Source organism: Arvicanthis niloticus, chromosome 17, assembly GCF_011762505.2.
Source record: "Arvicanthis niloticus isolate mArvNil1 chromosome 17, mArvNil1.pat.X, whole genome shotgun sequence".
Lineage (NCBI taxonomy): Eukaryota > Metazoa > Chordata > Mammalia > Rodentia > Muridae > Arvicanthis > Arvicanthis niloticus.
In genome coordinates this window covers 25,200,068-25,225,852 of record NC_047674.1, presented here as the reverse complement: position 1 = coordinate 25,225,852, position 25,785 = coordinate 25,200,068, and the positions used below count along the sequence as shown (strand labels likewise).

Below are 25,785 nucleotides of genomic sequence, written 5' to 3'. Positions count from 1 at the left end.
CGTTATGGTGAGAGGCATGGAGACAGACAGGTATGGCAGTGGGGTAGAAGCTCAGAGCTACCACTCCGATCCACAAGCAGCAGCAGAGAGAGATGGAGAGGAGGAAGAGGAGGGAGAAGGACATGGGGGAGGGAGAGACTGGGATTGGCACAGGTTTTTGAAATCTTAAAAGCCCAGCCATACCCCCCCCCCGTGACATATCTTCTCCAACGAGCCCCTCCATCTCTTTCTCACACACGCAGTACATGCACGCACACAGCGCACAGCACACACGTGTGTATGTACACACAAAGACATTTAGAAAGCTTTTTTTTTTTGTACAGTGCCTGTCTGAAATACTGATGTTTCTTAATGTTCATATTAAAAACTACTTATCCACTTCTGCATACAACATTAATAGCTGTATTTCTCTTGGGCCCATGTTTTATAAAAAAAAAAAAATTAATGACTTTATGAGCAAATAAAACACTATCCAACTAACTCTTTTCCTCATTTCATATTTGGGTCATGTCCCATTAATTATGGAATCTCTTCAAAGGTCGTAAACGGCTTGAAAGGAGAAGAGGTAATAGAATAATAAAATGCATTTTATAAAGTGTTTTCATGTTTTGTTTACAGTGGCAAGTGTATACTAGGGAGTGATATCAACAGAAACTGGGTGACAGTAAAAAATTTTTGCAAACACTAATGCCACTAACAAAAGGAAGCAAGCTTTACTTGGGTGTGACTCCTGGTTCTCAGGACTCTTGCTAGCTGGCTTCCTCTGCTGTTCTTACAGTATTTATGGGTTCTTACACATTTCATATTATGCCTCAACACAACCACAAACTCTGAACATCACAAGTTATAGATAGCAGTCACATATGTGAGTTACCAAACTTTTCATAAAGTATACCCACACATATTAGGAATCTATAATGTGATGTGAGAGATTTACAGAGATAATACAGAAGAACTACAGAAGGGTATTTACCTGATTTAGTCTAGAGTCAATAGAGACTTACAGAGGTGATTACAGGCAGCCTGCCAGGGGATGTGACAGTAAAGTGGATGCTTCAGCAACAATTAGTCACTTCATATATATGAATGTACTTGCATGAGCTATTTATATATTACCTATAAATATTTTGTACTTATTATGATCTAGAAAGATAGAATTGCACAACAAAGGGGTACATTATAATCAGAGTAGGCTCTAGCAACAACAGGTAATTGGTTAGAGCTTAGGGACTGAGTCAGAGATTGGAGTTACCAAACCAGCCACATTGTCCCTGAAACAATGCATTTTGAGGAAAAGATTTGTTCACCTTTCAGAGCAGTGGACACAGGAGAGCAAGTTTCAACCCTGCTTCCCTGTGGTTGGACTTTATAGTATTTATGAGATAAAGAGTACAGTTGTCTGGAGTGTAAGAAAGGTACTCAGAGGTGGGTGCCTCCATAGTGGTGGTTTGTCATGTATACTCAGCTTCCTGGGTCTTCACACAAAGTATTTTCTTTGTATTGCTGATTAAAAACCCATGACCAAAAGCAAATTGGGCTAGGAAAGGGTCTGTTGAGATTAGAAGTTACAGTCCATCATCAAGGAGGGAAAGTCAAGGAGCCCCAGCCTTACAACATCAGTCAAGAAAATGTCCCACAAGCCAATCTGATGGAGGCGGTTCCTCATTTGAGGGTCTCTTTTTCCAGATGACCATAGCTTATGACAGTCTGACAAAAACTAACCAGCACATTGGCCACGTCAGTATGAAGTCCAAAGGTCACTTGTTATTGGACAAAGAAAGAACTGCCTTTTACAAGATTTGAGTTCTTTACCAGTTCTTGAAAAGCAGCAGTAATCTTGTGATTACTTGTCGTTAGTGGTGTAATGTATAAGCAATGGCATCAGGGGTTGGATGTTTCCTTAAGTGTCGGTGTGTGCTCTGCTCTTTCAGGTAGTGAAGGAGTTTGGGTTTTTTTGTTTGGTTGGTTTTGGTTTTTTTTTTTTTTTAAACTTGTCACATAGTGTTGGCATTATTATGAACAGTTCCCTTTTATGGTGCTCTGGAAAAACTACCCATGAGTTTAAAAACCCTCTTTGATGATAGTTTAATAGAGAGGGAATGCTATTTGGCTTTTTATATATCTATAGCTTTTTAAGTAAGAGTAGTAAACCCACTGCTATTTTGAAAACTGTCGCTGCAAAAATTTGATGAGATATGTTTTAATTTTTTGTTTTCTATTAAACATTTTATTTAGTACCTAGTTCCTTACTCTTCACCAAACCCAACTCGATGCCGTTGCTGATTTGGATGGTCTCCCAGAGAAGGAGCATCACTGGCCTAACCTTCTGGGTTATGATTTCATAATAAACTCTTTCTTGTGTCTGTGTAAGATACCTGTCCATTTTATTCTTCATGAACTCCCAACAATTGTAACTTCCTATGTTTAGCATATTTCCATGCTGGTCTAAGTAAGGGCTTTATAAAAAAAAAATTATATTTTAATTAATTGCCAAAGGTGCTTTGAATGTTGCATTCTAAAGTTGACTTGCATTGTAACAGACATATATTCAGTTTTGTAAATTGTTTATCTTCCTTAGATAATTTTTGAATGTTAGTATTATACATACACATATATCAAAAGTACATAGATCAAACTCTGGGCCTTGTGCATGCTACTCAGATATTCTGCCCAGTCCTTGAGTGTATATTTTTAACTGTAGTTTTTTGGTAGTGGGAAAGATAGTCTCTTTTGCAAGGTGTGTGTTCCCTTTAAGTTGTGTTCCTGTCCTAGATAAACTTTAGTGCATCTCTTATTGCCTTAATTATAAAAGTACCTGTTCACTAAAATTGATGTTTTCCTTATGTAGCCATTTTAAAATTTATTTTAAGAAAGCTTGTTAATAGATGCTACTATCATCCACATCTCCTTATCTTGTCTTTCTCTTTTTCTACCTTCCACCCGCTCCGCCTCCCCGGGGTGGTTAGTGTACATCCAGACATTCTGTTATCCGACATACGTCTCTAAATAGTCCATCTCTAACAGAATCAGCGTGTTTTTCTCCTTTAAACATAGTTCCCATACAACAACTGTAGCTACAGTGAATAACGATTTTCTCACAGCATTGCTTATCCTTGTCATAGTCACATTTCCCTGACGGTTGCACTCATAACTTTTGATTGTTATTGGGTTGTTTTAATCATTATTCAGATATGGTCTGTATGTTTTATTTGATTGGTAAGTGTGCTGAGTGTCTTAATAGAGGTGATTGTGGAATGAAAATGAGTGGTGAAGTTTTTGTTGACAGTCTAGAAAACTGCAAGCAGCAGTCGTTTCTCCTTCATGGGAGCACCTCTAGAGGAACCCAGTGTTTGGGGGTTTTGTTGTTGTTGTTTGTTTGTTTTTGAATTTGTTCCAGAAGAACTGTAACCTGACCCAGCTTAGCATTCCTAGGTAATATCTCTTGAGATCTTGAACATAAGAGACAAGATAGTTGGTGTCCCAGTTAATCTTTTTCTTTTTTAAGGGTTTTTTTTGTTTGGGGTTTTGGTTTTTTGGGTTTTTTTTTTTTTTCTTGTTGTTGTTTATTTGTTTTTTTAATGTATATGAGTACATTGTCACTGTCTTCTGACACACCAGAAGAGGGCATCAGATCCCATTACAGATGGTTTTGAGCCACGATATGGTTGCTGGGAATTGAACTCAGGACCTATGGAAGAGCAGTCAGTGCTCTTAACCACTGAGCCATCTCTCCAGCCCTATCTCATTTAATCTTAATGACCGAATTCTAATTATATTGAACCTGCTGTGGATCATTGGGCTTTTTGTTTTTTCCTTGTCAGAGAACTCCTCAGCCCTTGTCTGTTTTTACATGTTATTGTATAGTCTCTTTTTCATTAACTTTTTTTTTTTTTTTTTAATAGAGTGGGAGAAATGGCTCAGGGATTAAGAGCGTGTGCTGCTTTTGCAATGGAACCGAATTCAGCTTCCAGCCCACATGCCAAATGAGCACAACTGCCTATAACTCCAGTTCCAGGAGATCCAGTGCCCTCTTCTGGCCATGAACACCTGTATGCATGCGGTGCATATACAGACAAGCCAACATGCAGACACATTTTTAAAAAGCTATTAAAAACCATGAAAGTAAAATGCTCATTAGTCTATGTTATGTAAGATAGGATTCATTATCACATCTTCATCCATATTACTAGTGAACATTGAGCGTCCTCCGTGCCCCACCCTTGTCGGCCCCCACTTGTCTCTTCCTCATCTCATCTAGCTGTCCTTTTATACTTCGTTGGTTTTCTATTTTTTTCTGGTTTTATGAACCAGGGAGTTTCATTAGGGTTGTTTACAGGAACATGGGCACCTTTTACCTAGTTAAATCAAACAGCTTTCTTTTGCCTACATCCAGAAGCTTCTAATTGATACAACTGTACATATATTCAAAAAGGATACTCATAATTCCTCTATTGGAGCCCCTATACAATTTCTTTCCATTCACCTTTTTTTTCTAATGTAAATTCAAACTTTACCTTTTTAAAAATTCCTAAAAAGAAATTTTAAAGGTATTTTTCTACCTTTCCTATTTAGATTAGCACCACAGTCTTCTCTGTTTCCTCTTTAGCCAATTAAAATAAAAAGAAACCACATAATAGTGCTATAATACCATTAAAGTAATGTTGACACTGGCATTTGGCCAAATTTGGGACATCATAGGTGTCAGGATGTGTCTATCTCTTTGGCAGCCAGCTTGATTGAAATTATAGTTGTCTGACCCACTGATTATCTTTAAAAAGAAACAAATTTGTTACATTGTCTCTATACTATTCCTTGAACAAAAGACTGATGAAAATTCTGGCATTATCACTCTGCATTTGGGGAAGGAACCTATAGCTGATTCTGTCAGGATTGTTTCTTAGTGGCAAAGAAATTTTCTTCTGGAATTATGTTTGGCTAAAGAGCTGCTTTTCTGCTTTGTTTTTCATTTGGCCTCACCTTAATGGACTGTACCAAAGAGTAGTGGGCTCTGGTGTGTGTGTGTGTGTGTGTGTGTGTGTGTGTGTGTGAATTCATTGCTGGAATAATTCAGATCTTTAAGAAGAAATGTATTCATTGGGCTATTTCTTATGGTATAAGAAGTATTATAAATTTCAGGGTGTTGTATTTTTATGTGTTTATGGAAAGATCCTAAAGAGCTTTTATGAAAAATGTTCCAAATTAGAGCCATCTCCAAAACTCTACTTAAGTGAACAGTAAAAACTTTACAGTTTGTAAATATATTTAGGCATCACTTATGTTAAAATTAGGAAAGCTGTCATCTCGTGTCACAAACTCCAGAGAATATGATTGACAAGCGAAGAAACAAGTCAAGTAAGGAAACAAACCTTCAAATCAACAATCAACTCTTTCACTTCAGAAGATGCTAAAATGTGGGAACCAAAGAAGTAAGGGAACAGTGGCCCGGATAGACAATGAGCCTGTAAACGGATGCTTTCTCAGTAGAATGGAAGCAATACCTACGGCAGGCCTGCAATAGAAGCTCACTCAGCAGAGTGGAAGCACCTACAGCAGGCCTGCAATAGAAGCTCACTCAGCAGAGTGGAAGCACCTACAAACAGATTCTCTCTCAGTAGAGTGGAAGCACCTACAGCAGGCCTGCAATAGAAGCTCACTGGGCAGAGTGGAAGCACCTACAGCAGGCCTGCAATAGAAGCTCACTGGGCAGAGTGGAAGCACCTACAGCAGGCCTTCTCTTTTGCACTTTCTATTCTGTGTGCTCCCAGCGTATTTGCCTTGACTTTCAATAGACCACATTTATAGAATTTTTTCTGTCATGGTATATAGCTAGACTTGTCCATGTTATTATGAATTACTGTTGGTAATCTACTGTGTCTGTATGGAAATTATAATAGATAGGAGCTGTCTGGGGTTTCAGTTACCCCTGGGGGCTTGGAATGTTCCTCTCACATAAGAGGTAACAACAACAAAACAAAATGCCCCCCACCCCAAAAAAAAACCAACCAAAATACCCCTCTTATTTTTACCACAGTCATTTTACATGCTCAAGGACATTCCTAATAAGTTTGGGTGAGGGAGGGCTCTGTGAGTTGGGGCATGACAGGCGATGCTTAAGGGAATGGAATTTGAAGATAGACCAGCAACAGAGCTAAAAATGGAGAGATGCTGCAGAAAGTGGGGAGGACTGCAGAAACGAAAGTTTAAGAGCTGTACAGAAGGCAAAAACCAAGACCAGGAAAAAAAATAGACCAGGAAAATTTATATATGGAGAAATGATCGTTGCCATGACTGCAGTGCAAACTGTCGGGAAAATCGAGGGTATTATTTAATTTACAAAGTTGATAGAAAACTTAAAAACTGTGAACATGAATGATAAGATAGCAGCTATTAAAACCAATGTAAACAGGATTATTATTATCATGTATTAAAAACTCAAGTTATACACATATGTCCACACATACACACACTAGGGAGTGGCTAGAATTTAAATGGAAAGTACAGACATTGCTATTCCAGGGCAGCATAAGTAGGAGGCTACCAGGGTTGCATCATGAGCCTACTGTTAAAGTCAAGGTGAAGTGCTTCATAAGGTAGGCGAGGTTTTAGTGCTACAGGGTACTGCGTGCTAGCATGCAGCCTTCTTCAGCTACTGCATCCAGTATAGCACCGTAGCATATCAGTTGATGGGAAAAGAAAACTGACAGAGAAAGTATTGCAGACATGCTATAGCTGGACCTCTGGTTCACACCATTATGAAATGCTTTTTTGCAGTTTCTCCATTTGTACTTTAAACTGTATTACTGCCTTCTGAATGGGAAGTATTTGGTGCATTACCCCCCCCCCCCACTCCTCTCTTAATCACCGCAGACTATCTCACCCACTCCATAAGGAAGACAGTAGTGATCTGTTGGCTGTAAGCTGTCTTTTTACATGGTAGACTTATCGTACTGGTAATTCATGTTTGCCATTTCCCATACTCCAAGTTGTAAGCATTATTTGTCAAGCAGTTGTGACCTTTTTTAAAAAAAAAAAAAAAAGATTTATTTTTATGTGTCTCTGTCAGTATATGCCATGTATGTGGGTACCTGAGGAGGCTAGAGAGGGTGTCAGTCCCCTGGAGCCAGAGCTATATTTAGCTGTATGCTGCTTGATGTGTTAGGACCAGCAGGCTGTTCTTCAGTGATAGGGTTCTGACAGAGAACCAGGAGATCAAAAAATAAGGGGATAGAAAAGTTTGGGATCAGGAGGTCTTGCATAAGCTATGTCTTATGCCCAGCAAGCTTATTAAGAAGAACAGCTTCTTATAGTTTTGCAGGGGGAAAAAGAGGACAGAGTCAGCAAAAAGCTGACAGTGGGTCAAAGGTCAGTGGGGAGCTAATTGAAGACTGTTGCACTAGAAGAACGAGGACTTCTGACTGCTAGCAAGTAGCCCTTTAGGGTAGGAAGAGCTGAGATTTCAGGATCTCAGCTTCTCTAAGGCCCTGGCCCCAGGCTATTACTGACTCTGCAGACTATATTCCTGGTTTTAGAGAAAGAGCTATGTTCTCCATACATCAGAGCCTCAGGGAAAGCATAGTATTAGCCTAGCCCTCAACAGTCTGGAAGAGCAAGTTCTCTTAACCACTGAATCATCTCTCCAACCCAAGTTGTTTGTTTGTGTGTTTGAGATAGGCCCAGGCTTACCTCTGACTTGGCATATAGCAGTTAAAGTTGTGTGTTGTCATGTCCAATTTCAAGTAGATTTGAACAGACACACACCTCTATCACAGATCTCTCCTGTGCCATCCACAGAACCATCTACTTTCTGGGATGTTCATCAGACGTCTCAACCTCAGCTCTCCTGCAGTTGGACTAGAACTTCACACCTGATTGTGCCTCTCCTCTAGAGTCCCTTACTGCAGAGCATGGACTCTAGTTCACCTGAGGCTCAGATCTGGAGCCTGTGATGGATGGCTGCTGGGAAGTGTAGGGGTAGTAACCTGAGAGACTGGCTTCTGGGTTGCTGTAAACCTCGGGTTCATTCAACTGCATTTGATTGAACTCTCCTCACCATGGCCAGAATATCTGTTTGTACTGTGTGTGGATCTTCCTGGTATTTATTGAGACAGTTTAAATAGTAATCTATTGTATTGCCTTTGCCCCAAAATTCATCCTTTTGCCTGGATTTTTGAAGCAGAAAAACATTTTTTATTGCCTACATAATAAGATTCTTCATTGTTGAAATTAGACCTAGAATCATAAAAACAACCAGCTGAAAGAATATGTAAGATATTAAACATCTTACATGGTAAAATTCCTAGATTGGAGAAATGGGTACACTAGACTGCAAGCAAAGCAATTAAAGTAGGCTCTGTCTCTAAAACAGGTTGGCTCTGTCAGCCTCCCTCCCTATGAGGGGATGCGCTCACCGAGCTCTCTTCATGCCCATGCCCAGCTCTGCATATGCTGTGCTTTCCCAGTTACATATCTATGATAAGGCTTACCCTAGAGCTTAGCAAGCATAACTAATAACAAAGGACAGCAGTTACAGATAGCAGTATGTAAGTTAGGTGGATACATCTCTCTCCATCAGAGAGTAAACGTGTCATGCTCATTCTCTCATCCTCAGGTAACTGAAACCAGGAAAGACAAAGCTAGGCAGGAGAGACTGCTGGGACCTGAGCTCCTGGGGTCTTGTTTTTACTCATTAATGGTAACACCATGCAAAGTATTGTATGAGAATATAATTGTTGAGTAATTATATTTTTCAAAGGTAAAGCTCTGCTCTCTTAAGCAAAAATAAACTAAGGTTTTATGGAATTTTAAATTGCTGTTTCTTGCCCATTAAAGAGTGGGTTAAAATAGTTTTCACTCAATTAATCCAGGGGCTATTCAGAATGTAAGTTTTACTGTTAATTGGGTATTGTAATATTTTCTGTTTTTTTTTTTCTTTTTTGTTGCAACTGTAATGGCAAATTATTGTAGAGTGTTCTGAATTTAGGATTCTCAGAAAGGAAGGAGAAACATATAGGAAGGATGGGCCCTGTGTGTGTGAAGGAGATTTTTAATGTGTATGAGGTAGGAAGTAAGAGTATTACTGAGATTGTGACTCTGAAATCTGAGTATTATTAGCAATGTTTGAAGTTGCTGGGGCAGAGACAAACTAGTATAGTTCATATTTTAAGAGAAGACTAGAAATGTATGTCTTAATATTTGACACTGTTCACTGAAGGTGAAGGTGAAGGTGAAGTGCTACTGCCTTGGAAGGAATTTCCTTGCATTGTAGCATAGGAGAACCAACAACAGCAAGTGTGTGATTACTGCTTCGTCAAGAAAGAGAAAAACAAAGGACAGAAAGCCTTCATTTGCACAGAGAACATGTTGAGCCAGGTTTACCAGAAATCTAACATTATATTTGTTTTTATAGCTGTATGATACATACGAGAGAGGAGAAAGGAGAGAGGGAAGAGGGAAGAGGGAGAGGGAGAGGGAAAGAGAGAGAGAGAGAGAGAGAGAGAGAGAAAGAGAGAGAGAGAGAGAGAGAGAGAGAGAGAGAGAGAGAGAATATAAAGTCCTAAGTCACACTTTTGTGTTTCTCCTTCAAACAAGGGAGTACCCACAAGGCGACAATACTCAACCCTCTCTCTTATCTGCTTGAGTCATACATTTGCCTGTTTGTATTTTGAGAGGTCTGTTCTGGAAAACTTGTTCCGTAGACCAGGTTGGTCTCATACTTAGGGATACACTCCGCCCCCCAGCACCTTTGCCTTCTGAGTGCTGGGTAAAGTAGCTGGTTTTGTAGGTTTGTTTGCTTTAAGTGGTGATTTCTCCTTATTCCTTATGTATCCAGCATTGCAGCTCACTGTCATCACCAAACAGGACCAGATGCGTACTTACAGTCAAGAGGCACAGCATACTGCTTGCAGGACTTTTTACTCAGACATGTTGAGATGCTACTGAATTAATAATGTACTTACAAGGTTTTGAGCAGAGGTTAGTTCTTGGTTAGGTGCTAGACCTCTTTTTGTTGTTTCTGAACACCTGTTAACTAAGGATGACAAATTATACTTTGTTTTATTTAGAGACAATGGCCTATTAATTCACTGTTTAATTTCAAATACTTTCTTTTTTTTTTCCATTTATGTCCCTTAGCTATTAAAGCAAATACATACTACAGTTGTAACAACAAAGAAAAATGCCCAGGCCTCAAGACAGGAATCATATACAGAGGATTTTATTAAAAAGCAGATTGAAGAATTCAACATAGGGAAGAGGCACTTAGCCAACATGATGGGAGAAGACCCGGAAACGTTTACAGAGGAAGACATTGATGTGAGTACAGCTAACTCCAGTGGGAAGTGATTCTATAGGGTTGTGGTTCTGGACAGCACTGCTTTTAGCGTAAACTCCTTGGCTCTGCAAAATTTACATCAGGTTAACAGAGTAGGGGAAGACACCTCTATGTGACAAATTGGAAGCGTATCTTTTTCTTTTTTCTTTCTTTTTCAGACTTCACGTTGTTTTAGCAATTTTTAAAATGAATTCTGCTTTGATAAATTTACTTTGGCTTATTTCCTATTTGTTTTTATTTTCTGTCTTCACCGTGCCCTTCCCCTTGGCTAGAGAAAAATAAGTAAACAACTGAATATTCAGAACCATAATTTCAAAGAGATATGCCACTCTATTTGAAGTTAAGTTTTCTATCCAGAAATGAGTTTTCTTGATTTTTTGATTGAAGGCCATAGACGCCTCTGTAAGTGCTTGTACAGTATTTGGGAATGTTACTTTGTTGTGTAGTTTAGATGATTATGTGTGTTGTAATAGAAGTAGAGACAAGGAAAATCTCATAAGTAAGTCTTTGCCAATGTGTTTATTAAGTATATATTTGAATTTTCAAAATGAGGATGTGTTCTATGTCAGAGCATTTTGCCTGTGTGTATGTATGTTTACCAGTGCACAATTGGTGCCCATAGAAGTTAGAAAAGGGTATCAGATCTCTTAGAACTGGAGTTGCATGTGGTTGTGAGTCACCTTTGTGGGTGCTAGGAACCGAACTTAGAGACTCTGCAAGAGCAACAGGTACTCTCAACCACTGAGCCATTTCTTTAACCCCTGTTTTTTCTTTGCAAATTTTTATATGAGTGCTATTATTAAATAATTTATACCCTTCCCTCTTCCCATCCAGCTCCTGAATGTCCCCTTCCTTTCAAATTCATGACTTCTTTATCGTTTTACACACACACACACACACACACACACACACACCCTACTGAATTGGTTTAATGTTGCTTTTATGTACTTGTGTTTAGAGATGACCAAAGCCCTTGGGATTGAATAACCTATCAGGGGCCTTTTACCCGGAAAACAAACAAACAAACAAACAACACCGATGTGTCTGTCTGTCTGTCTGTCTGTCTGTCTGTCTTATTTTCCCCTTCTACCCGCTACTCCCAGCAGCCTCCTATTGCCTATAGGGATGGGCCTTTGTGAAATGTTCCCTAATTACATTAGCGTATTGACTGGTAGCATTGTTAGCCAATCTTGTTAGCAGTGATATTGTTGAGATTTCATGGGTGCAGCGTCCCTGTCCTGTGTAGATACTACACATTAGGCACCCGGTCCTATGACTCTTAAGTCTTTCTGCTCTCTTTCACAATATTCTCTGGGCGGTAAGTGTAGGGTTATATTATAATTGTATCATTTGGGGTTGTGTATACCATTGCCACCCACTTATTTTATACATTTTAACCACTTGCAGATCCCTGTGATGGTCTTCAGCTAATGCAAAAAGAAGCTTCTTTGATGAGGGGTGAAAGCTACGCTCATCAGGCTGGGTGAACCCTAGCTCGCCATGGAGTGTGGGGGTGGCTGGGTGGGGAGTACTTCTAGCTTTGCTAGACACCCTGAAGAAAAAGAAAGCAGGGGGATTTAGCAACTCTACAGCTGGATCTTACTTTTCTGGTTTTTTGAGACAGGGCTTCTCTTTGTAGCCCTGGCTGTCCTGGAACTCACTCTGTAGATTAGGCTGGCCTGGAACTCAGAAATCCACCTGCCTCTGCCTCCCAAGTGCTGGGATTAAAGGCATATGCCACCACCACCCGGCCTGGATCTTACTTTTTAAAAGCAAATTCTGATATTGTCTTATATTTTAACTGAAGAATAACATTTTTTAAAATTTTGCATTGGTTCTTTGTGAATTTCCTATCAGCCTCATTTACTTCTCCCTTCGCTCCCACCCGTCCTCCACCCTTGCAACCTCCTCCCCAACAGGGAAAATCTCACTGTGGAAGCTGTAGTGTGTCACAGTGTGTCTCACCGTACACCCCTTTCCTACTCTTCCCTGCTTGTCGAAGTTCATTGCAATGACTTGTTTTGATCTGGTATGGGGCCTCTGGCTTCTGCTACTCTAGCGGTACTGGAATCTTACTAGGATTCTTCTGTTGTTGCCCTGTGTCAGATCTGTGCATCTGAAGGACCAGCCCCTTCATGCACTCCAGCAGTTCATCGATGGGGTAGATGTCGGGTAGTCCAATTCAAAGCCCAGGATCTGGGCCTGAGGGGTATCTGAGCTGGTCAGCCCGCTGCCTCTCCCGTTCTCCCACCCTCAGGGCCAGCTCACTACACCCACTTCAACCCTCAACTAGGACCAGCTCTACTCTGCTGCCCAGGTGAGGTACAGGGCCTGCTCTCCCAAGTTTTGCAGCTGGTGAGATACTTGGCCAGTTTTCCCACTGTCATGACTCCAGATCTAGCTCTTCTGCCTGCCTTATATGGCAAGGGACGAGGGAGGGGAAAAAGGTGTTTCTCCCCCATCTATATATACTACCACCCAGCAGACAAGAGGCAGGACTGGTTCTCCCACAGTTAGGCCCTTGGGGGCTGGCTCACCTATAATACTCACATCCAGGGCCAGTTGTACTGTGCTGCTCAGGTGAGGTGTAGGACTTGCTTTATAAGTGCTAGGCCAGGGCCAGGTTTCCTGCTCTGATGACCTTAGTTCTCCTGCCTGCCATTGGTAGCAAGGGGAACGTGGGGTGATGACAGCTCCTACGCTGCCCGCCCCGCGGTACCGAGCTTGGGCGTAGGTCTGGGGGGATTAAAGAACGACTCAGAGGCCAGGGCAGTGGTGGCATACACCTTTAATCTCAGCCCTTGGGAGGCAGAGGCAGGTGGATTTCTGAGTTTGAGGCCAGCCTGGTCTATAGAGTGAGTTCCAGGATAGCCAGGGCTACACAGAGAAACCCTGTTTCAAAAAACCAAAAAAAAAAAAAAAAAAAAAAAAAAAAAAAAGAACAACTCAGACTCGGGTCATCCGTTCTGAGAGAATGCCAGTGCCTTTACTGGGCAGGTCAATATATACACCAAGCCAGGGAGGGAAAAACACAAACTCAGGAAAAAACAGGAACTCAACTGGAGGGCAATAGGAAAAAACAGGAACTTAGTTGGAGGACAATAGGATGTCAAGTGTAAATTCCCTTTCTGGGGCACCATGTATTAGGATGTTCTGATCCCAGAGGAACCACAGAATGTTTAGACAGCAGCATACGGAAAGTCTCAGCCAGGGATGATGTATGTGTGTGTATGTATGTACTGTATGTATGTACATGCATATGTATACATACATATATATATACACATATGTGTGTGTATATATATATATATATATATATATATATATATATATATATGCCAGAAGACATCAATCAGATCCCAACTGAACCCAGTACCAGAAGAGGACATCAGATCCCAAATGAACCCAGGTCCTCTGCAAGAGCAATAAGTGCTCTTAACCACTGAGCCATATCGCCTACCCTTAGGCATCCACTTTCTATCATTTGCTTGTTTGGGAACTGTTGTATAAATAGAACCATACAATATTCAGTCTTTTGCAACTTAGCACAGTGGTTTCAAGATTTGCTCAGTTTGTAGCAGTATGTACATTCCTCTGAGTTACTGGGTTTCCACTGTTGGGATAGAAAACGTACCTATCAGTTGATAGGTGTTTAGACTGTTTGTCTCCTGGGAATACTGCAGCCATGAGCGTGTGCTGTGAGGACACACTGTACTGCAGCCATGAGCGTGTATGAGCGTGTGTGCTGTGAGGACACACTGTACTGCAGCCATGAGCGTGTGCTGTGAGGACACACTGTACTGCAGCCATGAGCGTGTGCTGTGAGGACACACTGTACTGCAGCCATGAGCGTGTGCTGTGAGGACACACTGTTGTGTCAACATTCTTTTTACTTCTATCATTGCTACACTCAAGTCATGAAGATTCGTCTTCCTCTTTTGATGTTGGGGTTTTATGATTTTACCTCTTACATTTAAGTTGTTGAAAGAAGAGGACCAGTGTCTTCTTTTACATGTGGATACTTAGTTATTCCAACATCATTTGTTATAAGGAATTATTTTCATTCATTAAGTTCTTTTGTCATTTTTACCAAATATCAAGTATGTAAACATGTGAAGGTTTTATTTCTGAACCCTCTGTTGTTGTTGTTGTTGTTGTTGTTGTTGTTCTTCTTCTTCTTCTTCTTCTTCTTCTTCTTCTTCTTCTTCTTCTTCTTCTTCTTCTTCTTCTTCTTGCCTCTCTCTCTCTCTCTCTCTCTCTCTCTCTCTCTCTCTCTCTCTCTCTCTCTCTCTCTGTTGTTTTGGTTTGGTTTCCAAGAATGGGGTTTCTCTGTGTAGTCCTACCAGACTGGCCTTGAACTCATAGAGAGCCTGCCTCTGTTGGAATTAGAGGTGTTCACCACCACCACCCAGCTTATTATTTATATTTTTATTCTATTGCTAGTTTAAGTCTGTTTTGATAGTTGTAGTTTTGTAGTGTATTTTAAATGGGAAAATATAGATGTTCTTGTCTCCTGTTCTTGTAAGATAATTCTGGTTATTGTCCGCCTGTTGAATCTTTGTATGAAAATTTAGGAGTAGTTTGTTGCTTTCTGCAAAAAGCCACATACAGTTGTATGGAACTTTCCTGAATGGCTATACCAGTTTTGGAGCTGTTGCCACATAAAGTTTAAATTCTGATCTATGAGGGGAATAGGTCAGGCTAGTTTAAATTTTTAGTATCTCTTAGTAGCATTTTATAGTTTCCACAGCCTAAGCTTGGTATTTGTTAATCGTATTTCTCTTTCTTTCTTTCTTTCTTTCTTTCTTTCTTTCTTTCTTTCTTTTCTTTTCTTTCTTTCTTTCTTTCCTTCTTTCCTTCTTTCCTTCTTTCCTTCTCTCCTTAAAAATACTATATGTAGAATTATTTTCTTACTGTCTTTCTGTATTCAAGTATGTAAAACTGATTTTTTTTTTTTTTGGTACAAAGATGTCTGTTTTATAAGTTTACCTTAAATCTGCAGTGTTGCTGAGATGATTTACTGAGCTTTCATTTCCTAGGATTTCTGTTGTTTCACATACGAAATACATAAAGTTGTATTTGTTTTCCATCTGAATAGCTTTTAATTTTTTTCTTGTCTACTTTTTTTCTAATGGAATAGAATGTGAGGGTAGACACTTCCATCTTGCACTGGAACTTAGGAGAAAGTGCTCATTAGTTTACAGCTCTGTAGGAAGCTAGCCCCGAGCATTTTGTAGCTGCTCTGTCACATTTGGCAAGTTACTTTACATACCTAGCTTGTACAATCTTTTTGTTGTTAACATTATGAATATTGCTTAACACTTTCTCTGTGACCATATGTTGTCTTTTATTCTATTAATCCACCTAGTATATCATGCTAATTAATATTCAGATATTAATATTAACATCTGTGTTCATGAGATAATTCCAGTTCACCAGTTTGTGTAATTTTATGTATTTATGTATTTGGTTTGTGAGCATTTTGTTGTGTATTTTTGATTCTGATTCTAGTTCATAGCCCTTTGGGTTTGGGGTCTGTTTTTTGAGACAAGGTTTCTCTATGTAGCTCGAGGAGGCTTTGAACTTCTGACCCACGGGCCTCAGCCTTACCAGTGGTAGATTATAGGTGTGTGCCAACATGTCCATGTTAATTACCTTTTGATGTGCATGGAATTACCTTTTGCTGTGCATGGAACATAAGTAGCCTTTTGAAAGAAAGAAAATCACTCAACAGTTTCATTGTTCTATATAAAGAATAAGCATTTTCTAAAAGCATGGCAGACAATAAAGAGCCAGTAGACAAGCCTTCCTGATCTGCCGTGTGACCTAACCAGCTTCTGAATGTGTCTGGAATCCACTGAGAGGGCCGGAGAAGTAGTGAGGAGATGCTGTACCAGCTAGTGCGGCCTTGAAACAAAGTGGTGTCTCTGTGGCTGTCAAAATTGTTTCTGTGCAGCTTATTTTATTTTTGTTTAATCAAATAAGGAGAGGGTTTATCTATGGAGGGGGAGTTAAACATTTTCACACTACATTAAAAATGAACTATGTGTTTTGGAGTTGCTAGTTTATTGCCTACGTGTTTACTTTGAATATTAGTTTGGGAAGTTAAAACTTTTTGGTAACTGTTTACATACTGTAACATGCTATAACTTCATTCAGTTACCTAGTTAAAAGTTCATGATAGCTATAGTTTTCACATAGGTAAATTAAGTGACATTGAGACTATTAATTATTTTACAATTTTCTTAGAAATTGATTTGCCTTATTACTTCCAGTGCTGAAGTAGTATGACTCCCAAACATGTTATGTATTAGGCAGATACATTTAAAACTTAAAACAACTTTTTATGGAATATAGTATCATAAAATGTTCTTGTTGAGGTGTAAATGACACATACACATTTGAAGACCATTTAGTCTGTTGTTTTAATAACAGCTTTAGACAATTAAGCAATGAAATCATGAGTTAATCTAAAAAATACCCTTTGCTTTAAAAAATAGACTTTTAAAATGGAGTTGGATTTCTCTGAGGAATATAGATGCACTGTGTGCAGAATCTTGATGTTATATTGGTTCATGTTGTGATAAACTTGTTAGAGTTGAAGCAGTACAGGAAGCAATAATACCTAGGCTGAGAAGGTTCCTCACAGTGTCTCTAGCGCAGTGATGTTTAACATCACATTGATTTTCTCATCAGAATATAAGGAGCAGGAGCATGATATGATGTTACTGTTATCAGAATTGTAGTGACAAATAGCGGTTACTGCAGCTAGAGCATGGTACAGTGTTACTGTTCTCATCCGTACTATAAGAGCAAATGCCTTCTCCTGCAGCTAGAGCCATTACATACGCCCCAGTTACTTTGTCACACGATGCCTTCCTCAAGTGTGCATTAGGCGGAACCACTTGAGATACTGTTGAATACAGTGATTTGCCATTGATTGATTTCCTGGTCTCCTGTAGGATGGTGTGGCTTACCTAGATCCATACCCAGAAGCCCATATGGAAGTGAGCGTTTGCCATTTCCTCGATACCAGTGACATAATTCTGCAGTGCTAGACTGTGCTGCATGTGATTGATCAGCTTCACTGAATCTCACATTTTATTACAATTAACTCTTGGCCTTTCGTTAATTTAGTGGATTCCCTTTGGCATTTTAGGAGGAGATGTAAAAGCAGACGCTGACAGTGACAGCCAGCTCTCATCAGAGTATTGTAGTTATCTATTCTGAATCATTTCTGTTTCCTCTTATCTTATAAAAGGCTTGGATATATATATATATACAGACACACACACAAACACACATATGTACATACACTGAAAGGAAGACAGTATAGGTCATGAGCTATATTTGGCAAATTCCTCATGAAAAGGTGCTTAGGTATTTCCAAAGACAAAAACAGTTTATGAAAAAAAGAATTTTAAGCAGCCATTGCATTTGCTGTTATGTATTTAGACATCATAATGCTTTCTCTAATATGTATTTATTTCTCACATATGAATTAAAAGAAAATACTGTAAGTTTTCCCCCCTTTTTTTTTTTTTTTACTATGATCAGGAGTTGAATATTTCACAAAGGTAAGTTTTCCAGTTAAGGGGAAGAACTACTGCATATCAGAACCCTCTGTGTGTGTGTGAGATGCTGTCAAGGAGCCTGATCTGCTGCCACAGATAATCTTCACCAGCAGCCCTGAGGTGTCCTCCATTGCAAGCCGTGTCTGAAGGCTGTGCTTCCGCAGTGTTTGGGGTTAGCAGCTTCAGAAGTCAATTGCTGTCTCGTTTCATAGAGCAGAATGAGCTTAGTGTCTGCCTCAGGATTTCCCTTTCCGCTCTGACTGCCGACTCCTGGCTGGTAGTGTGTGTTTGTCCCTGTTGTGAATGGCCAGGCTTTGCCCTCTGTTACTGATTCTTGCCGTCTTTTCCTGTCTGTCTGTCTGTCTGTGTATCCACCTCTAGCTTAGCTTCTGGCGTAACTGAATTTGTTAGGAATGTAAAGTACATCGGAGAGCAATTGATTTCTACTTTACAAAGTTACCTTAGAGAATCGAGCGTGAGTAGAAATCTGGCTTCACTGAATGTTGCATATATAATTTATGTGTGAAAATTATATTCAGCTGATATTACTACTGTTTCTTACAAGGCATTTTAAAGGGTACTAAGTGTCATAGCAAAAATAAAAAGAAATCTGATGAATATTTTCTTTTAAATAAAAACAGTTCTTGACACTATTTGTATTAACTTTAGAATTATATCACTTGGAAGATCTGTTATTTTTAAGGCTATAGTAATATGTTTGGAGTTTCTTAGTAATTTGTATTAACTTTACAATTGTATCACTTGGAAGATCTGTTATTTTTAGGGCTATAGTAATATATGTTTGGAATTTCTTAGTAATTACTTGCTATATCTAGCTATGCTGGTACAAGCCTGCAATCCCAGTATCTGCAAGAGGGGTTTGGAGTTCTGGGGCATTTGGTATATACCAGGTGTCAGGCTAGCCTAAGCTACAGCAGACCCTGTCTGAAATAACAACAAAAGTTTTAAAAACTTTGCTATAATTGTTTTTAATCTTTGTATTAAATTTATGTGGGAAATGTATTTTTAAATTTTTTTGAAGTTTACTTATTTTTATTTTATGTGTATGAGTGATTTGCCTGCATGTGTATCTGTGCATGCAGTGCCTGTGAAGCTAAATGAGATGTTAGATCCCTGTGATTGGAGTTACAGAAGGTTGTGAGCTACTATGCGGGTGCTGGGAGTCAAATGACGGTCCTCTGAAAGAGCATCCAGTGCTCTAACTACTGACCCATCTTTCAGCCATCATCTTAGTATAATAGCAAATTAAAATGAAATTAATAATTGACAGGTAGAGATTGTCCCTTACTTCAATATAATAATTTAATTCTTGCCTACTAACTTTAAGAGTTATATTAAAAAGAAGCATAAGAACCTTTGGCTCTCACTCACTGAACTGGCCTGGGCTGCTGAGAATACTCAGAAGTGGAGCAGGAGAAGGTCAAATATTGGAAACAGTTGGTAGTATGTGTGCTGTTGCCCTGGCTGTTCTAGAACTCACTATGTAGACCACAGGATACTGCTGTATGTTGATAGGTGTGTAAAATGATCTGTCAGGTAGAAGAGTGAGCTGGGTGGATTTGTGTAGTGGGAAGGAGTTAGAGAAGCGCCATATCTGTGGACTGTGAAAGCTGTAACGAACTAACAGTACATGGGTGTGGGACATTTGACAGTGCTCGTCCAGTCTTCTTCCTGAACTGAGGGCAGAGATGGACTGGTGAATGGTGTGATCCAGGACTTGTAGATCTTCTGGATGCTGGGACACACTGTCCATATAGAACAGACATGAGCAACACTGATTACTGACCTGCCAGTCTGCAAGGTGCTAATGAGTCTCTTAATCTTTCATCTGCATCAGAAAACTATTGTATTATAGTCATGCCCTCATACTACATTTTCCTTTTGACTAAGCACATAGTGGTGATAAATTTTAGGTTGGAGACATTGACTTAGTATTAACTATGGTGAATACAGCCGTGTGCTCGTATTTACTAATGCCTTTACTTGGGAATTAGAAGTTAAGTTGTACATTACTGTAGGATTTCAGGAAGAAAGCCAGCAAACTGATGTATAACACTGCTGAAGTCTACCAATTACTTTTTAATTGGTATTATAGACCTCATTCTAAACCAGAATGTTTTATTCTCCTTAGTGCGAATGTGCTGTATGAAGTTTCTCTAATTGATTTGCTGTGCCCATTCCATTTGATGTATCATTTTTCACAATATTTCATAATTTGTGCTCACTTCTAATGAACAGAGTCGTTAGGACAGGCATGTCTAAGTACAACTGACAGCTAACATTAGGTGCCAGATGCAGTTTATAAAGCTATGTAGAACTGTGGAGAACAGTTTAAATAAATTAGCACCTGTACATTAGTCTCACTTGCTGGTAATTTATAAGCGAATCAGTAGAGATGACATTTAGGTAAGTCATTGATCAAGTTAACAGCTGCAAGCCCACTGCCCAGCTGGGATCCCTAATTAATAGAGATTGCATTCCTGACCCAGTGCTTCTGGGCTGAGCCTCCAGTTCATTCTAGACTTTTGACTGAAGCCTAAGAATGTAGTCAGATACAGTGCCTGCATTTTAGGAAACTGTTGAGTTGCCAGAATATTATGATTAAAACAAAAAAAGATTTTTGCTAATGTTGCTAATTTTGTTACATGACTTACATTTTTGCAGTTTACATTCTTTGTCTTTTTGGTCAGCCCATTTGTTTGAGATTAGATAAGATTAGATAATTAGACATCTTACTGTAGTGTATGTACTAAATATTTAAGGGTCCTTGTGTACTTAAACGGAGTGTGTTTTCCTCTCTCTCTCTCTCTCTCTCTCTCTCTCTCTCTCTCTCTCTGTGTGTGTGTGTGTGTGTGTGTGTGTGTGTGTGTGTGTTGGGAAGAGGAGGGAAGCCAGTCATTGAACCTAAACTTTATGTGTAACAATTTCTTAACATGTGACATTAGTTTACAGCGTCAGAAAACTTTGCCATTCATACAAATTTTGGGACTTAATGTAAGAACTATTAAACCAGAACCCACAAGAAAATGCCTTTTGTTTTCTTTTTCTCTAGCCAACATTTTCTTTGGGTGAATTTAAAATGACAGCCTTAATCGTGGGCTAGGATAGAGGTTTTGAATTGTTTCAGGTGTATGAACATATGTATTGGAGGTAGGTGAATACTGGTATATAATGCAGGCCACACCCAGAGCCTTGTTCTTACACTGAGAAATAATCTCTTAAAACACACTTACTAAGTCAGATACAAACAGGCATTTGACCAGCTGTATCATTTGAAGCTACTTGAAGAGTCATTGGCAGAGTTCCAGCTGACACCTCCAGTTTTCTTTTTGTGGAAAATTTGTTATTTCCTAGTTTAAGTAACTGCTAAGTGTAACTATGTTCAATGTAGATTGCTTAGGAGAGAATTACAAAATTTTGGTTACTTCTGTTGTAGTTGGCAAACTTGCTCCAATTAGACCTAAATCACAATTTGGAAATAAAAGACCCCTTTTGTAAGATACTTGAGGGATACATGACAGAGCGGGCTCTGTCATGACTGCAACCTCCCATAGCACTGGGGCTCGAGCAGTGGAAGTGAGCAGGCGGCTCAGGGCAGCTCAGGGCGGCAGGGCATTTCCCTCACTCAGCACTTTGCCCCTGTGGGCTTCTGGCTAAGCAGACATCACCTATCATAATATTGAAATGTTATATTATTTGTTATGCCAATGTAGATTATTGGGAGGAACATAATCTTTAACCCTAGTTAAAAATACTATTTGATAACAGCTTTCTGTCTGCAACTGTATTTGTTATTTATTCTTTGTAATAATTTCTTTATTTGAACTAACTCCCTGGGTGTGGTGGTGAAGACATGTGGTCCCATCTAAAAGGCTAGCTGTTCCTAAGGTTACATAATCTTCAGTATAGATTTCTTAGAAAATTATGAAATTTTGGGAGGCTTGGAAGGTGTGGCCTGTTGGAAGAAGGCTTTAAGAGTTTATATTTCAGATTCAAGATGTACATTGTCAGTTTCCAGCCATAGTGACCACGCCTACCTCTCAGAGCCACATCTCCCTGCCTGACAGACCCTATTCCCTTTAAGCTATAAGCCAAATAAACTTCTTCCCTAAATTGTTTTGGTGTATGGTGTTGAATCAATTGCAGGATTGAATAATGGTGAGGCAGGACAGAAATCAGGAAGTAGGTATGTATACCTAAGGACAAAATTGAGTTTGGGAATTAAGAATTACATATTGGCCTAAATGCCACCGTGATTTGGACAGTCTAACTGAGATGGTTTATTCGCATTAGTCTGCCCACCAGCGTGACAACAGTTGGAATGTTGAGGAATCTTTGTGGTAGCCATAAGTCACATTGGTGTTGCTAACAGTGACAGGGTGGGAAGAGGGCACTTCTTTGACAGAAATGCAGAGCATGGGAGAGTGTGCAGAGCTTCCCACCCCATGGGAGGAGGAAAGGTAACTGAAGCCACGTGCACGGAAAGTGGAAAGTGAAACTGTAGTGTGGCAAACACGGGTCCTTGTTAGAAAGAAGGAGCTGAGTGGTAGAAAACCCAGGAGGGAGGGGTTGCTGTAACAGTGAACTGATGTGTTTAGGTGAAAGTCAACTCCCGAGTGACACTATAAAGTCTTTTGTCTCCTGACAGAATGAAGTTGGAGGCTATATCTTTCTTATATTTCCAAAGTGGCAAGTGCCTACAATCAGGTTGGGATAAATCTTTGTTAAGTAAAACTTAACAAAGTAAATAGTTCATTTCTTTGGGAATTTTCTTGTTAATCTTACTGCTCAACTGCTGTTTCCTTTACAGCCAGTGAAGAAGTAAATCTGTGATCTGAGAGGCTATTCCAGAATTAAATCACAGGTTTCAGTTCTGACTCAAGGTATTTTTGGAGTGTGTATTGTTACTTAACTGAAGATTCAGCTATAAAATAGAGTTAATAACCTATGACTTATTCTTTTTTTTAATTAATCATTCTATTTGTTTACATCTCAAATGATATCCCACTTCCCAGTTACCCCCTTCAACAACTCCCTAGCCTATGATATCCCATTTCCCAGTTATCCTTCGACCAATCCCCCATCCCACATCTGCCCCCCTTGCCTATATGAGAGTGCTCCCCCACCCACCCACATTCTCCTATCCCACTGCTCTAGTATCCCCCTACTCTGGGGCATCCAGCCTCCCAGGGACCAAGGGTTCCCCTCCCTTTACTGTCAGGCAAGGCCATCCTCTGCTACATATGTATCTGGAGCCATGGATCCCTCCAGGTACACTCCTTGGTTGGTGGTCTAGACTCTGGGTAGTCAGGTCAGCCTATGCTGCTCTTCTAATGGAGTTGCAGTCCCCCTCCGATACACCAGGTTCCCTGAGTTCAGGCTAATGGTTAGCTCCCAGCATCTGCACACTATTCTTAAAATAGTATGAGGAATAACATGATTTCTACAAACTGAGAATTTTGTATTTGTATAATATTTATCAAGCACCCACTTAGTCCTGTCTTTTTAAAGTATTTTATTTATTTACTGTCACAACCAGCAATCAGATTCCTGGGGTGGTGGCGCCTGAAGCACACAGGCTCGGGCGCTCTCTTGTCTGTCCTGTCTCCTTCAGGTTTCCTCTATGATGCCGAGAGTGCCCAAAACACATGGTAGGTTGTGCAACACAACACTCATGAAAAAGCTTGTTCTTATAATTCATTATTTATTTTAAAGTGCATTCACCTACGTTGTAACAGCTCTGTGCTAACTGGTTATTAAATGAACCCAGAAAGCAACAGAAAAAAAAAAAATTGCTTTCAGTAAAGCCAGTGGATCCTTTGTTTGCTTCAGAATTTGTGGGGGGAAAAAATCTGCATAGAATGCCCATAGGAGCCCGATGGAAGTAATAGGTTAGGTCACTTCAGTACTGTCCCGTGCATACTAAACAGATGCAGGCTGCATGCTGAGAGCCTGTCTTCACTGTTGGGGTTGTTTTCTTTCTTGAACAACTGGGTTATTTTATTTACTATTCTCTCTTATTCCATTTTTATCCATTGCCCACCTTTTAATCTTTCAACTAGATTATAACATTGGGTTTCTCTCTAAGTTAGAACTGCCTTTCACTTGGATTTCATAATTTTTTGTCAGGGTCTTTGTTCACTTGTTTTTATGTTTGAAGAGGTTTTCTCTCATCCTCGACGAGGTCCTTGCAGTGGGTTTCCTTTTCTTTTTTAACTACCCTCTACCAATTAACCTTCTCAGATTTTCCACTGCTTACCATGCTTGAGAAATATAAAGTACAATGTTTGCATCTCCCTTTAGGATTATTCAGTGATCACATGGTTCAGTCAGGCTCGTGCTTGAAAGTGATGCCCGTGATAGCCTGCTGCTTATTGGAGGATGAATGGCTTGTGAGCTGACAGGCGTACTTAATCTTCTGTGCCTGTGCACTTCTAACCCGGCCCCTGCCACAGTGCTGACAACCTTGGAGTTGCTTTGTGGATGTGAGGACAGGCCTTGCAGATGCTTTGGGCTAGTCTTCTTCAGAAAGCAGGTTGGGTGTGGGAAAATCTGTATTATTTAAATTTTTTTGTTTTACATTTTTCCTACCTTTCAACTTAGAAATGTTTCAAATTTCCACGAAATTTGAATGTTCATTGAATACATGGTCTTCAAATGGATAAATCTGACAGTGTTTTCCACATTTCCTTTGCTTCTGTATAGAAAAATTTTGACTGACCCATTGAAAATTAGGTATATACCCTTCCTGTCAGTGTCTCGTACAGTGCAATTGTTGCTTCTAATATAACAATTCTATTATGTCATTTATGTAAATGGTCTATATTTAGAATTTCCAAATTGTCCCTCGTTGTCTAGTTGTTTAGATTCTAGACACCTGCTTGGTTGTTCTACTCTGCAGTTGTCTTCTTCCTCATGCTCAAGGTTAGGACATATGGAGGAGCTCCTCCCAGCTCCCCCTGGGAGGCGCAGCCTCTCCCACTGTGGAGGATGTGACTGCTCTTTGCCTTCAGAGTGGTTCCACTAGAACTCTTGGAGAAGCACCCTTTCCCCTTTGTTCCTATCAAGTGATGATCTGGAGTTACGGTTTGAATGAAATGTTCCTGATAATGTTCTCATACTTGAATCCTTGATATCCACTTGATGGCACTGTTTGGGAGGCTCAGGAGGTCTGGCCTCGTTGAAGGAAGTGCGTCACTGGAGGTGGGCTTCCAGTTTTAAAAGACTTGTGCCATTGCTAGTTTTATCTTGCTTTTTGCTTGTGGTTTAACATGAACTGGGAGATGTTACTCCAGTTGCCTGACTGCTGCCATGCTTCCCACCATGATGTGATGGACTCTGACCCTCTGGAACTGGAGGCCAGAATAAGCTGCCTTTGTCATGGTATCTTGTCACAGCAATGGAAGAGTAACTGACAAAGCAGGGTAATGTTTGAGTCTGAGCTTTCTGGTCTCTGGTGTCCTGTCAGCCAGGGTCTTAGTGATCTTTGCCTGGATCATGACTGACTGGGAAATTATAAAGTAATGGGCTTTCTGCCTGTGCCATCTCTTCTACTCTTAGGGTTGGTACTGTTCTGTTAAGCAGTTTTCTTTTTTTCCCTTGCCTCTTCCTCCAGTGTATATGTGTACCTGCCTACGAGATTACATCCATGTACACCTACCTGCTTATTAAGAGTGCTGTAGGGCATTGTTCATTCTTTTTGATGGAGTGCAATTTGTCTAACTCTGGTGTAAATGGGAATGAGTGAGGAGTGTTCAGCGATCTGTGTGAGGGGAGAGTATGTCTGCAGTGGCACTAGCTAAGCCAAGTCAGTCACATTTCTTCTGAGGAATGTGCAGAAGGAGGACTTGTTTGAAAAGT

The 25,785-nt window shown here is 39.9% G+C and overlaps 1 protein-coding gene across 1 annotated transcript in view; it reads left to right on the top strand.

Moving 5' to 3' along the window:
• Mrps9 (mitochondrial ribosomal protein S9) overlaps window positions 1–25,785 on the top strand; it is a 53,605-nt gene that overhangs the window by 2,057 nt on the left and 25,763 nt on the right. The window contains exon 2 of the mRNA XM_034522020.2: window positions 10,132–10,311. Within this exon, the coding sequence (XP_034377911.1) occupies window positions 10,132–10,311 (180 nt within the window). The remainder of the gene's footprint in view (window positions 1–10,131; window positions 10,312–25,785) is intronic.